General features: G+C 37.6%; 1 protein-coding gene across 1 annotated transcript in view; it reads right to left on the bottom strand.

Moving 5' to 3' along the window:
• The window catches only part of bmpr1ba (bone morphogenetic protein receptor, type IBa), a 52,976-nt gene extending 43,508 nt beyond the window's left edge, over positions 1-9,468 (bottom strand). Inside the window, exon 1 of the mRNA XM_033973224.2 lies at positions 9,218-9,468. Coding sequence (XP_033829115.2) covers positions 9,218-9,281 — 64 coding nt within the window. The 5' untranslated portion in view covers positions 9,282-9,468. The remainder of the gene's footprint in view (positions 1-9,217) is intronic.
• Between the last annotated feature and the right edge of the window lie 5,751 nt (positions 9,469-15,219).

Below are 15,219 nucleotides of genomic sequence, written 5' to 3'. Positions count from 1 at the left end.
ACAGCACAAATCAGCTCACCTGTCGAACATCCAGCTTCTTTATAGTGAAATAAAACTCAGATTAAAGTCTAACAGAGCGTCAGACACAGCAGTGCCCACAGTTAGCATCAACCCCAGGGACTGTCCATGACGTCAGCTGCAAAGTATCAACTGAAGCACGGGGCAAAACACACCAAATAAAGACCTCTGTGCCTCATCGTGTCGACCCGGCGCAAAACAGCCGCCACAGCACGGTGAGCTCGCCCCAGCGCAGACGTGGCTGAGCACTAAGTAGTGACAGATAATGCAGTTTGAACTTGTCTATGAGGAAACAAAAAGTGGAATATAAACCTTCACCACGATGAGTTTACAAGCACTTTCATAAACTCCAGAGGCCAGAGCGGAGTTTCACTGTGACGGACAGCGAAAACTAGCATGCTAACCACGCACTTCCCTGATTCTCGGACGATAAAACGCTTTAAAAAATCAGCTGCAGACAGAGCGGCGTGGACTTATTCTGATCTCACGAGCCGCTTATGCAATAAACCTGCGTCGGGACAAGACGCAATTTGCTCGAAAACATGGGAACAAATCGGGAGCGACGTTTTTAAATATCTCTGGCACAAACACAAGCTCCTCGCGGCGCAGTTTAAAATATGCTAAGTGATCAGAACGTCGCGCCAAAACGTCTCCAATCAAGTCTAGTCAGGTAAAAAAACAACACTAAAGCGAGACGAACCAGGTCGAAATCAAGACTGGAATCGAGCCAGGACTAAACACGGACTTAAAGGAGATGTGTCACGCAAAATGTACCGTTTAGATGTTTTAAGCATTTTGTATTTGTTTCCCGCTTTAACTTATATTTACAGTGATCCGTGTACGTCTGCGTCATCTGTTCTCTTCTGCAGTCATGACGTCACTGCTCTGAAAATGCCCATAGCCCCCCATACACACATGACGTTTATTCTGTGTTAAAGCAGGGGCCCCTTAGTGCGAGGGCGGAGGGCAGGGGTCAACCGGAGAGGCAGGTTTAGCTGCTCTCCACCCAAAACAGAACCCACAAACACCACCCTCAAGCACCAAAACCCCCGAGAAGTAACGACGGCGTATCTCTGTGTATCTGACCCAAACTGCACTCACAGCACTACACCTGCAGGGGGCGCAAAAACAACACGACGAGAACTTAAAGGGCCCGTATTACTCACACCTGGAGTTGTGTTTTGTTTCATTCTCACATGTTTAACACACAAACTCTGCAGATTTAGGCTGAGCTCTTCTCTCAAACTGAAAACACTCTGTTCCACCTTGTGATGTCATCGTGTGGTGATACAGGAAGTGCTCCACTGTGTTTTTAAACTCCACACACCTTCATTTATAGAATCATTTGGATCATTTCAGGAATTCAGGAATTGCCACTTATCGCGACTGAAGTAAAGGTAAAAGTAGGAGGAGTTAACTTGAAAACTACCACTTCATGACATCACAAGGTGGAACGTCGCATTTTGAGCTTTGTAAATGTTACAGATTAATAATAAAGTGTGACTCAAACATGTGTGAATGAAACAAAACACCACTCCAGGTCTGTTTTTGAGGAGTTAACGACGTTCTAACATGACTCACGGCTCACAAAAGTCACTTTGGCGTAATATTGGACATTTTGAGCCAAACGAGCCGTAACCGCAGGAGGAGCCTAAACCTGAGGCACGTTCACGGGACCAGGAGTCATTTACCCCCAGTGAAAAATGAATATTGAGAGTGAAGGAATGAACATACTGCCAGTGATGATGCATCTGTAGCTCATTTTTTATTTTACTATTATTATTATTATTATTTTATATTAAAGATATAAGAGAATGAACGGGATGCGAGTGAGGATCCACACTTTTGAGCCAATTATCAAACCACCATTTTTTGGAGAAAAGATGAAGCAGATCAGACCCACTTTCTGTACAGAGAATACATCACTGTGTCCACAAGAGGGAGCAGTGAGCCCGTTTAAATAAGGCTAAAAACTAAAACTGCCACGAAGACTTTGCTTTACAGAGGGTCATTACATGTGAAAGTTTGGCACAGAAAAGAGAGTGCATGAAAAAAAAAAAAAACCCACACACACCCAAGCACTTCCTGGAGGAGCAGACCACCTCATGACATCATCAGGTGGAATGCAGCGTTTTTAGAAGTGCAGGAATACTCCAACAAACATGAAGGAAAGAAAACACTGCACTGACAACAGTATGGACTGTGATTAATACGAGTGAGTTTGTATAGCATGGACTTTTAATAGAGTTAATAATAATAATTTAACTCTACATCAACTTGGATTTAAATATTGATATTTTCTCATTTTTTTTTACAGCTCTAGTTTCAGTGGTGGATGAAGTACTCAGTTATGTTACAGATACTTAAGTAAAAGTAAAAGTATCACATGAAGAAATGAAGTAGATTTTTTCACGTGATACTTGAGTCATATAAAGCTTCAAATGTGGTGATTTTGATTCAGATTTGAGCTGAATTGCTTTTTATTTATTTTCTGTTTTTTATTTGTACATTTTTGTTGGTCAAATTCTGACTGTGTTAAAAATAACCCTTCAGTCTTTTCAGCAACTCTCACAAAAGAATAAAAATACTTTTACTTTTCAGTCTTTCAGAAAGTTCAGAAAGTGCAGATACTGCTCCCAAATGTACTCAAGTAAAAGTAAAAAGTACACACTGTAAAATGCACAGATACATGTTTTTACTCAAGTACAGTCCGTCAGTACTTTTATTTATTATTGTGTTATAAAAAGAGACGGAACAGAAGCTCCTGTCGTTTAGAGCAGTGAACGTGACAGAGGTGTGTAACAACGCACAACTCACAACAAATATGGACACAACAACAACCAGCAACTTTAAACAACACCAAAACAACAACCAGCAACTTTAAACAACACCAAAACAAAAACCAGGAACTTTAAACAACACCAAAACAACAACCAGCAACTTTAAACAACACCAAAACAAAAACCAGGAACTTTAAACAACACAAAAACAACAACCAGGAACTTTAAACAACACCACAACAACAACCAGAGCTTTACACAACATCACCACAACAACAACAACACGAAGCTGTAAAGAACATCACAACAACAACCAGGAGCTTTAAACAACACCACAACAACAACCAAGAACTTTAAACAACACCACAACAACAACGAGGAACTTTAAACAACACCAAATCAACAACCAGGAACTTTAAACACCACCACAACAACAACAACCAGGAACTTTAAACAACAACCAGGAACTTTAAACAACACCAAATCAACAACCAGGAACTTTAAACACCACCACAACAACAACAACCAGGAACTTTAAACAACAACCAGGAACTTTAAACAACACCAAAACAACAACCAGGAACTTTAAACAACACCACAACAACAACGAGGAACTTTAAACAGCACCAAAACAACAACCAGCAACTTTAAACAACACCAAATCAACAACCAGGAACTTTAAACACCACCACAACAACAACAACCAGGAACTTTAAACAACAACCAGGAACTTTAAACAACACCAAAACAACAACCAGGAACTTTAAACAACACCACAACAACAACGAGGAACTTTAAACAACACCAAAACAACAACCAGGAACTTTAAACACCACCACAACAACAACCAGGAACTTTAAACAACACCAAAACAACAACCAGGAACTTTAAACACCACCACAACAACAACCAGGAACTTTAAACAACACCAAAACAACAACCAGCAACTTTAAACAACACCAAAACAACAACCAGGAACTTTAAACAACACCACAACAACAACCAGAGCTTTACACAACATCACCACAACAACAACAACAACAACAACAACAACAACACGAAGCTGTAAAGAACATCACAACAACAACCAGGAGCTTTAAACAACACCATAACAACAACCAAGAACTTTAGACAACATCAAAACAACAACCAGGAACTTTAAACACCACAACAACATAAATCAGGAACATTAAACAACAACACCACAACAACAACAACCAGTTGCTTTAAACAACACCACAAAAACAACCAGCAGCTTTAAACAACAACACACCAACAACAACCAGGGACTTTAAACAACACCACAACAACAACCATCAACTTTAAACAACACCAAATCAACAACAACAATAACCAGGAACTTTAAACAACAACAACACAACAACAACAACCAGGAACTTTAAACAGCACCAAATCAACAACAACAATAACCAGGAACTTTAAACAACAACAATAACCAGGAACTTTAAACAACAACACAAAAACAACCAGAGCTTTACACAACATCACCACAACAACAACAACACGAAGCTGTAAAGAACATCACAACAACAACCAGGAGCTTTAAACAACACCACAACAACAACCAAGAACTTTAAACAACACCACAACAACAACCAAGAACTTTAGACAACATCAAAACAACAACCTGGAACTTTAAACACCACAACAACATAAATCAGGAACATTAAACAACACCACCACAACAACAACAACCAGTTGCTTTAAACAACACCACAAAAACAACCAGCAGCTTTAAACAACAACACACCAACAACAACCAGGGACTTTAAACAACACCAAATCAACAACAACAATAACCAGGAACTTTAAACAACAACAATAACCAGGAACTTTAAACAACACCACAACAACAACAATGAGGAACTTTAAACAACAACACCAGAACAACGAGGAACTTTAAACAACACCAAAACAACAACCAGGAACTTTAAACAACAACAACCAGGAACTTTAAACAACAACAACAACAACCAGGAACTTTAAACAACACCACAACAACAACCAGGAACTTTAAACAACAACAACCAGGAACTTTAAACAACACCACAACAACAACCAGGAACTTTAAACAACAACAACAACAACAACCAGGAACTTTAAACAACAACAACCAGGAACTTTAAACAACAACAACAACAACAACCAGGAACTTTAAACAACACCACAACAACAACAACCAGGAACTTTAAACAACAACAACAACCAGGAACTTTAAACAACAACAACAACAACAACCAGGAACTTTAAACAACACCACAACAACAACAACCAGGAACTTTAAACAACAACAACAACCAGGAACTTTAAACAACAACAACAACAACAACAACAACCAGAAACTGTAAACACCACCTGAACGAGTTTGGATTCGACCAGGAGCCTAATAATCAAACAGATGATGGTCACAAATCCTAAAACTTCCCATTTTCCATCAGAAAAGAACAAATTCTTCAGAAAAAATAAACCCCAGGTCTTGATACACTGCAAAAACATAAAAATGTCTGGAATTCTATTGTGTTTCTTTTGTGTTTCACTTTGTAACTCATACCGTTTTGTTCGGCTGCAGAGGGTTTGACTTCAGGATCTTCAGGACGTTTCTTTCCTGCAGGTGCTCGACTTATTTAACACTAAACATGTTTTTTCTTTTTTTTTTTTTCACTTTTGGCTTCTATAAACATCTTAAATTTGAAGAAGTAATATTTTTCCCTGTGTTTTTTGGACGTTTTTTCCACATTTATCTCCCATTTCACAAAAAGTCCTTCCAAAACTATTTCTCTGTAGTTGAAAAAATCTCAGCCTTCTGGACCACTTCATTTATTTGTTTATATTATTTTTTGTCTATATAAATTTTAATTGGAAGAAACAATAATTTTCTATCCATGTATGTATATTTGTCTTGTAAACTTGATCTTTTGTCATTATTTTTTTTTTTTAATGCTATTTTAACAGCTTCCTTTTAAATTCTGTTTAAATCTAACATTTGAAGAAACAACACAAAAGGTTTTTCTTGTATTTTTTGAACAACTCTACCCATTTTGTTCATTTTTGTCACATTTACAAAACGTACTTGTAAAACTCTTCAGGTGAAGTTGAAAAAAATCGTATGTAGACTTTAATTTTGTCTAGTTAACTTTTTATTTTGGCAGCTACTTTTTGCTTCTATAAAAGTCTTAAAATAAAGAAACAACACTTTTTGAATAACTCTACCCACGTCCTGGCATTTTTCCCATTTTCCCGACACTTCCGTACAAAACCATCCCACTGTTGTTTGAAAAATCCCATCGTCTCCTGAACCAATCCATCAGTTTAGCCTCATTACATTCATGGCTGTTACAAAAACTATACTTCATTGTTTCTATATAAATCTCAAACTGAACAAATAGAACTTTTAAATAACTTTTCCACAGATGTATATTTTTTATCCTATTTCTTCAAACTTCCCAAACAAACCTATTCCACCGCAGACAACTCTAATATTTATGTACATTTCCCTAAACTTCCATACAAAACTCTTCCACTAAAACATCCCGGTGACTTGTGGACTACTTTGTTTTCCTAGTTTTGTCTTGTTAACTTTTTATTTTGACATGTTCTTTTTGCTTCTATTTACATCTCAAATTGAACAAACGATACTTTTGAAGAGCTTTCCCATCTATGCACATTTTTATCCCATTTTCCCAACACTTCAACACAAAACCATTCCACTCTACTTTGAAAAATCTCATGGACTTGTGGACTACTTCATACTACTTCACTTCAGTTTTGTCTACTTTTTGCTTTTATATAGATTTCAAAATAAAGAAATAACACTTTTTTTGATCATTTTTATGACTTTTTGATATAAATTTCACACCAAAAAAATCATGCTTTTTGAATATTTTACGTTTTGTTTTTTTATTTCCTCACAAAACTATTCTACTGCAGTAAAAAAAAATTAAAAAAAATGCCACTGACTTGTCAACTTCTGATTTTAGAATTACTTTAACTCTTAAATTAAAGAAATAATACTCTTTTTGGTACTTTTTTGGACAACTCTAACACTTCCATGCAAAACTTTTCCACTAAAAATCTCATTGACTTGTGGATCACTTCATGAGTTTGGTCTCATTTTGCACACTTGTATATTGTCTTTTGTATTGCACTTTCTATATGTATTTTATTTTATTTATTTTTTTAAGGACTACAGATGGAAATGAGCATTTAGCTAAATCTGGTGCAGCCATCTTTTTAATGTATCTGCACACTGTCCTTCAAATAAATAAATAAATAAATAAATAAATAAATAAATAAATAAATAAATAAATAAATAAATAAATAAATAAATAAATAAATAAATAAATAAATAAATAAATAAATAAATAAATAAATAAATAAATAAATAAACTTATTTTTTGACATGTTCTTTTTGCTTCTATATAAATCTCAAAATAAAGAAATAACACGTTTGAATAACTCATGTTCACATATTTACGTTTTTCACCCATTTCACAAACACTATTCTACTGTAGTTTTTAAAAAAAAAAAAGCCACTGTCTTGTCAACTTTTTATTTTAGAATTACTTTAACTCTTAAATTAAAGAAACAAAGGTAATTAATTTTTTTATTTATGTATCTAAACTCTCTTCTAAAATCTCATTGACTTGTGGATCGCTCCATTAGTTTTGTGTATTTAAGTTACTATTTTGACATGTTCTTTTTGCTTCTATATAAATCTCTTTATAAAAACTTTTGAATAACCTGTAAACATGTTCACATCTTTACATTTCATTAGTTTTATCTCATTACATTTGTAGATTCATATTTGCATTGATATAAATCCCAAACTGAACAAACACTTTTGAATGACTTTTCCACATTTTTATCCCATTTCTTCAACGTCCAGACAAAAATATTCCACTGCAGATAAAGTAAATCCAAACGACTGGTCAACTTATTATTTCAGTATTACTTCAGTTAAAGAAACAATCCTCTTTTTTGGAAAACTCTAACTCGTATGCACATTTCCCTAAACTTTCATGCTAAACTTTTCCACAAATAATTCCATAGACTTCATTTTCTCTCATTAATTTATTATTTTGACATGTTCTTTTTGCTTCCATATACTACAATATACTATCAAATACCTCAAAAATACTATACGATCAAATACCTCAAATATACTATACTAGCAAATACCTCAAATATACTATACGATCAAATACCTCAAATATACTATACTATCAAATACCTCAAATATACTATACTATCAAATACCTCAAATATACTATACTATCAAATACCTCAAATATACTATACTATCAAATACCTCAAATATACTAGACTATCAAATACCTCAAATATACTATACTATCAAATACTTTTTGAAAATACAGCTTTGTCCTTCTGTTTAACTCTTAAATAAAAGAAACAAAACCTTTTTTCTTGTACTTTTTTAATAGCTTTACTTATCTTTGTAAAAACCTCAATTTCTCCCAAACTTCCTTACAAAACGTTTCCAAAGTACTTTAAAAATTCCCACGGACTTTTCGACTACTTTAATGATATCTTATCATATTATTTTGTCCTTCTGTTAAATTATGAAATTTAGATTAAAGAAACAATACTACTTTTTCCCTGTAATTTTTAATAGCCTTACATATCTTTCTAAATACCTCCATTTCCCAAAAATTCCAAGCAAAATTATTCCACTGTGGTTTCAAAATTCCCATTCCCATCGACTACTTCAGTATTATCTCGACAGCTTTGTCATGTTTCTTGTACTCTTTAAGAGCCTTACATATCTTTGTAAATATCTCCTATTTTCCAAAACTTCCTTACAAAACAATTCCAAAGCAGCTTAAAAATTCCCATTGACTTGTCGACTACTTCCGTATTACCTTTACATCTTCGTCCTTCTGATTAACGCTTAAATTAAAGAAACAAAACTTTTGTTCTTGTACTTTTTAATAGCCTTACATATCTTTGTAAATATTCCTATTTCCCAAAAATTCCATGCAAAACTATTCCAAAGCAGTTTAAAAATTCCCACTGACTTGTCGGCTACTTTAATTATATTTTGACAGCTTTGTCCTTCTGTTTAACTCTTAAATTAAAGAAACAATACCTTTTTTATTGTTCTTTTTTGATAGCCTCACATAACTTTGTAAATATTTGTATTTCCCAAAAATTCCATGCAAAACTATTCCACTGTAGTTTAAAAATTCCCATTGACTTGTCGATTTCTTCAGTATTACTTTGACAGCTTTGTCCTTCTCTTTAAGTCATAAAATAAACAAATCTTTTTTTTTTTCTTGTACTTTTTTAACAGTCTTACATATCTTTGTAAATATGTCCATTTCCCAAAAATTCCATGCAAAACTTTTCCGCTATAATTGGAAAAAATCCCGTTGCCTTACCATGTGTCTGCAGCGAGAAGAGCCCCAGCAGAAGCAGAGGTCTGATTCCCCGCTCTCCTGCCATGGTCCTGCCTCCTCCTGCTCCTCCGAGTCTCCAAATAAGTCCAGCTACGTCCAGCTACGTCCACTCCGATGTCCAGTGTCCTACGTCCAGGCTCCCGGGGGTAAAACCTGGATAGCTCCGGTAGGAAGGGTGAAATCTGCCCGAGGAAAAACACAAGGAGCAAGTCCCTCTGCGGAGGTCTGCTCAGGTCTGCAGCTCTCCATGTAGTGTGACAGAGGCAGTCCAGCTGGGACAGAGGGAGGAGAAAGAGGAGAGGAGGAGAGAGAGGAGGAGGAGGAGGAGGGGGAGGGATCAGGGGGAAAGGGGCGGGGCCAGGGGAGAGGGAGACAGAAAGAGAGCGAGAGAGGATATTAAAAACAAGCACACGGATCTAAAGGATTCAAGAGCACTTTCCACAGAAGCTTCAACAAACTTTAACATTATTGAGCTAAAAACAGAAAAATATTAGACCTGAGTCGCATTTAAAATCGATTAAACCAGCGAATCTGCAAATACCCCCTCTTTAATACCCCAGAGGAGTAAATACCTCCTCTTTAATACCCCAGAGGAGTAAATACCTCCTCTTTAATACCCCAGAGGAGTAAATACCTTCTCTTTAATACCCTAGAGGAGTAAATACCTCCTCTTTAATACCCCAGAGGAGTAAATACCTTCTCTTTAATACACTGCAGAAGTAAATACCTCCTCTTTAATACAACATAGAAGTAAATACCTCCTCTTTAATACCCCACAGAAGTAAATACCTCCTCTTTAATACCCCACAGAAGTAAATAGCTCCTCTTTAATACAACATAGAAGTAAATACCTCCTCTTTAATACCCCACAGAAGTAAATACATCCTCTTTAATACCCCAGAGAAGTAAATACCCCCTCTTTAATACCCCATACAAGTAAATACCTCCTCTTTAATACACTGCAGAAGTAAATACCTCCTCTTTAATACCCCACAGAAGTAAATACCTCCTCTTTAATACCCCATAAAAGTAAATACCTCCTCTTTAATACCCCACAGAAGTAAATACCTCCTCTTTAATACCCCATACAAGTAAATACCTCCTCTTTAATACACTGCAGAAGTAAATACCTCCTCTTTAATACCCCACAGAAGTAAATACCTCCTCTTTAATACCCCATAAAAGTAAATACCTCCTCTTTCATACCCCACAGAAGTAAATACCTCCTCTTTAATACCCCATAAAAGTAAATACCTCCTCTTTAATACCCCAGAGGAGTAAATACCTCCTCTTTAATACACTGCAGAAGTAAATACCTCCTCTTTAATACAACATAGAAGTAAATACCTCCTCTTTAATACCCCACAGAAGTAAATACCTCCTCTTTAATACCCCACAGAAGTAAATAGCTCCTCTTTAATACAACATAGAAGTAAATACCTCCTCTTTAATACCCCACAGAAGTAAATACATCCTCTTTAATACCCCAGAGAAGTAAATACCCCCTCTTTAATACCCCATACAAGTAAATACCTCCTCTTTAATACACTGCAGAAGTAAATACCTCCTCTTTAATACCCCACAGAAGTAAATACCTCCTCTTTAATACCCCATAAAAGTAAATACCTCCTCTTTAATACCCCACAGAAGTAAATACCTCCTCTTTAATACCCCATACAAGTAAATACCTCCTCTTTAATACACTGCAGAAGTAAATACCTCCTCTTTAATACCCCACAGAAGTAAATACCTCCTCTTTAATACCCCATAAAAGTAAATACCTCCTCTTTCATACCCCACAGAAGTAAATACCTCCTCTTTAATACCCCACAGAAGTAAATACCTCCTCTTTAATACCCCACAGAAGTAAATACCTCCTCTTTAATACCCCACAGAAGTAAATACCTCCTCTTTAATGCCCCACAGAAGTAAATACCTCCTCTTTAATACCCCACAGAAGTAAATACCTTCTCTTTAATACCCCACAGAAGTAAATACCTCCTCTTTAATACCCCATAGAAGTAAATACCTCCTCTTTAATACCCCATAAAAGTAAATACCTCCTCTTTCATACCCCACAGAAGTAAATACCTCCTCTTTAATACCCCACAGAAGTAAATACCTCCTCTTTAATACCCCACAGAAGTAAATACCTCCTCTTTAATACCCCACAGAAGTAAATACCTCCTCTTTAATGCCCCACAGAAGTAAATACCTCCTCTTTAATACCCCACAGAAGTAAATACCTTCTCTTTAATACCCCACAGAAGTAAATACCTCCTCTTTAATACCCCATAGAAGTAAATACCTCCTCTTTAATACCCCGTAGAAGTAAATACCTCCTCTTTAATACCCCACAGAAGTAAATACCTCCTCTTTAATACCCCGTAGAAGTAAATACCTCCTCTTTAATGCCCCACAGAAGTAAATACCTCCTCTTTAATACCCCACAGAAGTAAATACCTCCTCTTTAATACCCCGCAGAAGTAAATATCTTCTCTTTAATACCCCGCAGAAGTAAATACCTCCTCTTTAATACCCCACAGAAGTAAATACCTCCTCTTTAATACCCCACAGAAGTAAATACCTCCTCTTTAATACCCCACAGAAGTAAATATCACTAAAAATGAAACAAAATAAAAATGCTGTGATCTCATTAAAAATTGAACTTGCATAGACTTCTGAAACATAGAGGAGCACTTACAGGAGGGGAGGCACCACCTTATGACATCATCAGGTGATACAAAATGTTTTGTTTTAGCTTTTGAGAAGTAAATGGATGTGGATGTTTATTCTGCAGGTTAAACTTCTGATGAGGAAACACGACTCTGTGACTCAAACCAGAACACTCAGATGACTCCATGTTTTAATCAGTTCCGCCTCGTTTTATTACTCATTTTGGAAAGTCGTTGGTTAAATCTTCCTCCGCTTTAATGCTGCAGTGTGTAACTTTTCTGGTGGAGAGTTTGCTACTTGCTTGTGTCCATGGAGATGTCTGGATTGTTCCTTGTTGTAGAATTAATCTTAGAGTCCTCACGACGAGAATAAAAACACCTGGAATGAAACTGATGTAAGACAGACACAGCGGAACATTTCAGGCATCGCCATGGAGACAAGCAAGCAGCAGAACGTCCTTCCATCTAAAATCACTTAATAAAAGAAACAAGTCCACTGAGTTCCGCAGTAGAAAACTGTGGTGTCCAATGGGAGCTGACGTCACTGTAAACGTCATCACAACAAAGAGGCGAGTAGCTGTCGGCGCCCCCTACAGTTTTGTTTTCATATGCACCAGAATTTCCAAGCAGAATCCTACGAGTATCTCCACTGAAGAAAGAGTGAAGTAAGTACAGAAAAGTGTCAGACGGGGTTGATTGTGAAAATGGCGTTTTGAAAGACGACGCACGAAACGCTCCAAAAACAACAACAGACGATAAACGACAAGAAACTAGACCAGGTGAAAAGCTCTGATTTTGCAGAACACGTGTGATTTAAGAACATTATTCAGAGTGAGGCCCATGTCCAGCTCATCTTTGAATTAGTTTAGCACTTTTTCAAGCAGCTTTCTGTATTTAAACAAAAACATTTGACAGTATATTTGCCTTTTTACTGGGGATTTGTCAAAAATAGAGACACCTGGAACATGTCTTTTATATAAATGGGACAAATCACTGGTTTTGTGTAAATCTGCTGTGACAGAGGACACAGGGCCTGGTACTGTGCTACTACTACTACTACTGATACTACTACTGATACTACTACTCCATACATGTGAATGAGAAAAAGGAAATACCTGTATAAGCCTTTAGCATAGTCCAGACTCTATAGAAAACACATGTGGAGACAGAGCTGAGCTGCTGCGGCGCTAATGAAAAAATGGCCTCAGAAAATCTAATAAAGCGTTTCCTCCTGCACTTTGCTTTTAGCACCGAACCTCCCCCTGCACAGTAATGCACACATGCTAACACGCGCATGCTAACACGCGCATGCTAACACGCGCATGCTAACACGCGCATGCTAACACGCGCATGCTAACACGCGCATGCTAACACGCGCATGCTAACACGCGCATACTAACACGCATATGCTAACACACATGCTAACACGCACATGCTAACACGCATATGCTAACACACATGCTAACACGCACATGCTAACATAAACATGCTAACACGCACATGCTAACACACATGCTAACACACACATGCTAACACACACATGCTAACACACACATGCTAACACGCACATGCTAACACACATGCTAACACACGCATGCTAACATGCACATGCTAACACACATGCTAACATGCACATGCTAACACACGGGCTAACATGCACATGCTAACACACACATTCTAACACGCACATACTAACATGCACATGCTAACACACGATAACATGCTAACGCGCACATGCTAGCACACATGGTAACAAACATGCTAAGAAACATGGTAATACACACACATGCTAACACACACATTCTAACACAACACACCTTTTTCAATCTTCTTCTTGGAATGTTCCACAGTATTGCATTAAACATATCCATTTTCCATGTATTCCATAACACCACCTGTGTGTATTATGTTGTACAGTTTAATGCCCTACTGTGGAACATTCCAGTGATATCTCCATGGGAAAAGCAGGTGGCAGACCCTCTATCAGTAATGTTATAAATGCTACACAGTACATCTTTAAATGCTCTATAATAATCGTTTGAACCTGGTGATATTCCGCTGTGTGTGTCTCCACAGAGGGGACATTTTGTGTCCCTCTGATGGAGACATTCCTGTTCACACTCGTCCATGTTGTTCGTTAGCGGAGGACAAAAGGCGACGCGGCCCCTCTCTCTTTCCAATCAAAGAAAAATCACTCGGAAAGTAAACATTCCTGCCCCCGGAGCGCCCCTCCCCCACCTGTTCCCGGCACACGGCTGGGAAAATAACTGTTTCACACCATTCCCTCCACCGCAGCAGCAGAACAAGCAGCCTCCTCAGACAATCTCCTCTTCAACAAACTAAAGTCACTCAGATCTGCACCATCACTAAACCCCAACACTGAGGAACATTAAAGAGGAGGTATTTACTCCTGTGGGGTATTAAAGAGGAGGTATTTACTTCTATGGGGTATTAAAGAGGAGGTATTTACTCCTGTGGGGTATTAAAGAGGAGGTATTTACTTCTGTGGGGTATTAAAGAGGAGGTATTTACTCCTGTGGGGTATTAAAGAGGAGGTATTTACTTCTGTGGGGTATTAAAGAGGAGGTATTTACTTCTGTGGGGTATTAAAGAGGAGGTATTTACTTCTGTGGGGTATTAAAGAGGAGGTATTTACTTCTGTGGGGTATTAAAGAGGAGGTATTTACTTCTGTGGGGTATTAAAGAGGAGGTATTTACTTCTGTGGGGTATTAAAGAGGAGGTATTTACTTTTATGGAATATTTTACTTTTGAAATTTTCCAAAAAAGTATTAAGACATTTTGTAAGTTTCACTTTCATTTTTGACGCACTTCTCTTCACTCTCTGCACTAAGCCCCTCCCCCTTCAGAGCGTCATCACTACATAAACCAGTGTGTATCCCACTAATGAAACCACTGCACATCGCGTCAGGTTTGTGAAGTCGTAGTTTATTGTTTCGTGCGTTTGTAGATTTATTGACAACTGTGAGATGAGAGAAAGCTCCATAAAGTCCATTAAGCATAAAACCTTTTCTTTAACAAACATCCCCTCTTTTCCCGCTCCCTCCCCCCTCCTCTCTCCTCCTCCTCCCCCTCTCCTCTTCCTCCCCCTCTCCTCCTCCTCTCCTCCTCCCCCTCTCCTCTTCCTCCTCCTCCCTTTCTCCAGTGAACCACAATGTCATCTCAAGCATGTCGAGCGGCGGGGGGTCTTTTAGCGCACACTGACAGCGTTTGCCCCCAATCCTCCGGGGCCGTGCACCTCCGCATGGGACCCGCATTCACCCGCCCAGCTCCAGCGCCCCCTGCAGGCC

Source organism: Periophthalmus magnuspinnatus, chromosome 9 (genome assembly GCF_009829125.3).
Source record: "Periophthalmus magnuspinnatus isolate fPerMag1 chromosome 9, fPerMag1.2.pri, whole genome shotgun sequence".
NCBI classification, from domain to species: domain Eukaryota; kingdom Metazoa; phylum Chordata; class Actinopteri; order Gobiiformes; family Gobiidae; genus Periophthalmus; species Periophthalmus magnuspinnatus.
The sequence above is the reverse complement of the archived record's forward strand: the minus strand, read 5'-3'. Positions and strand labels throughout refer to the sequence as shown.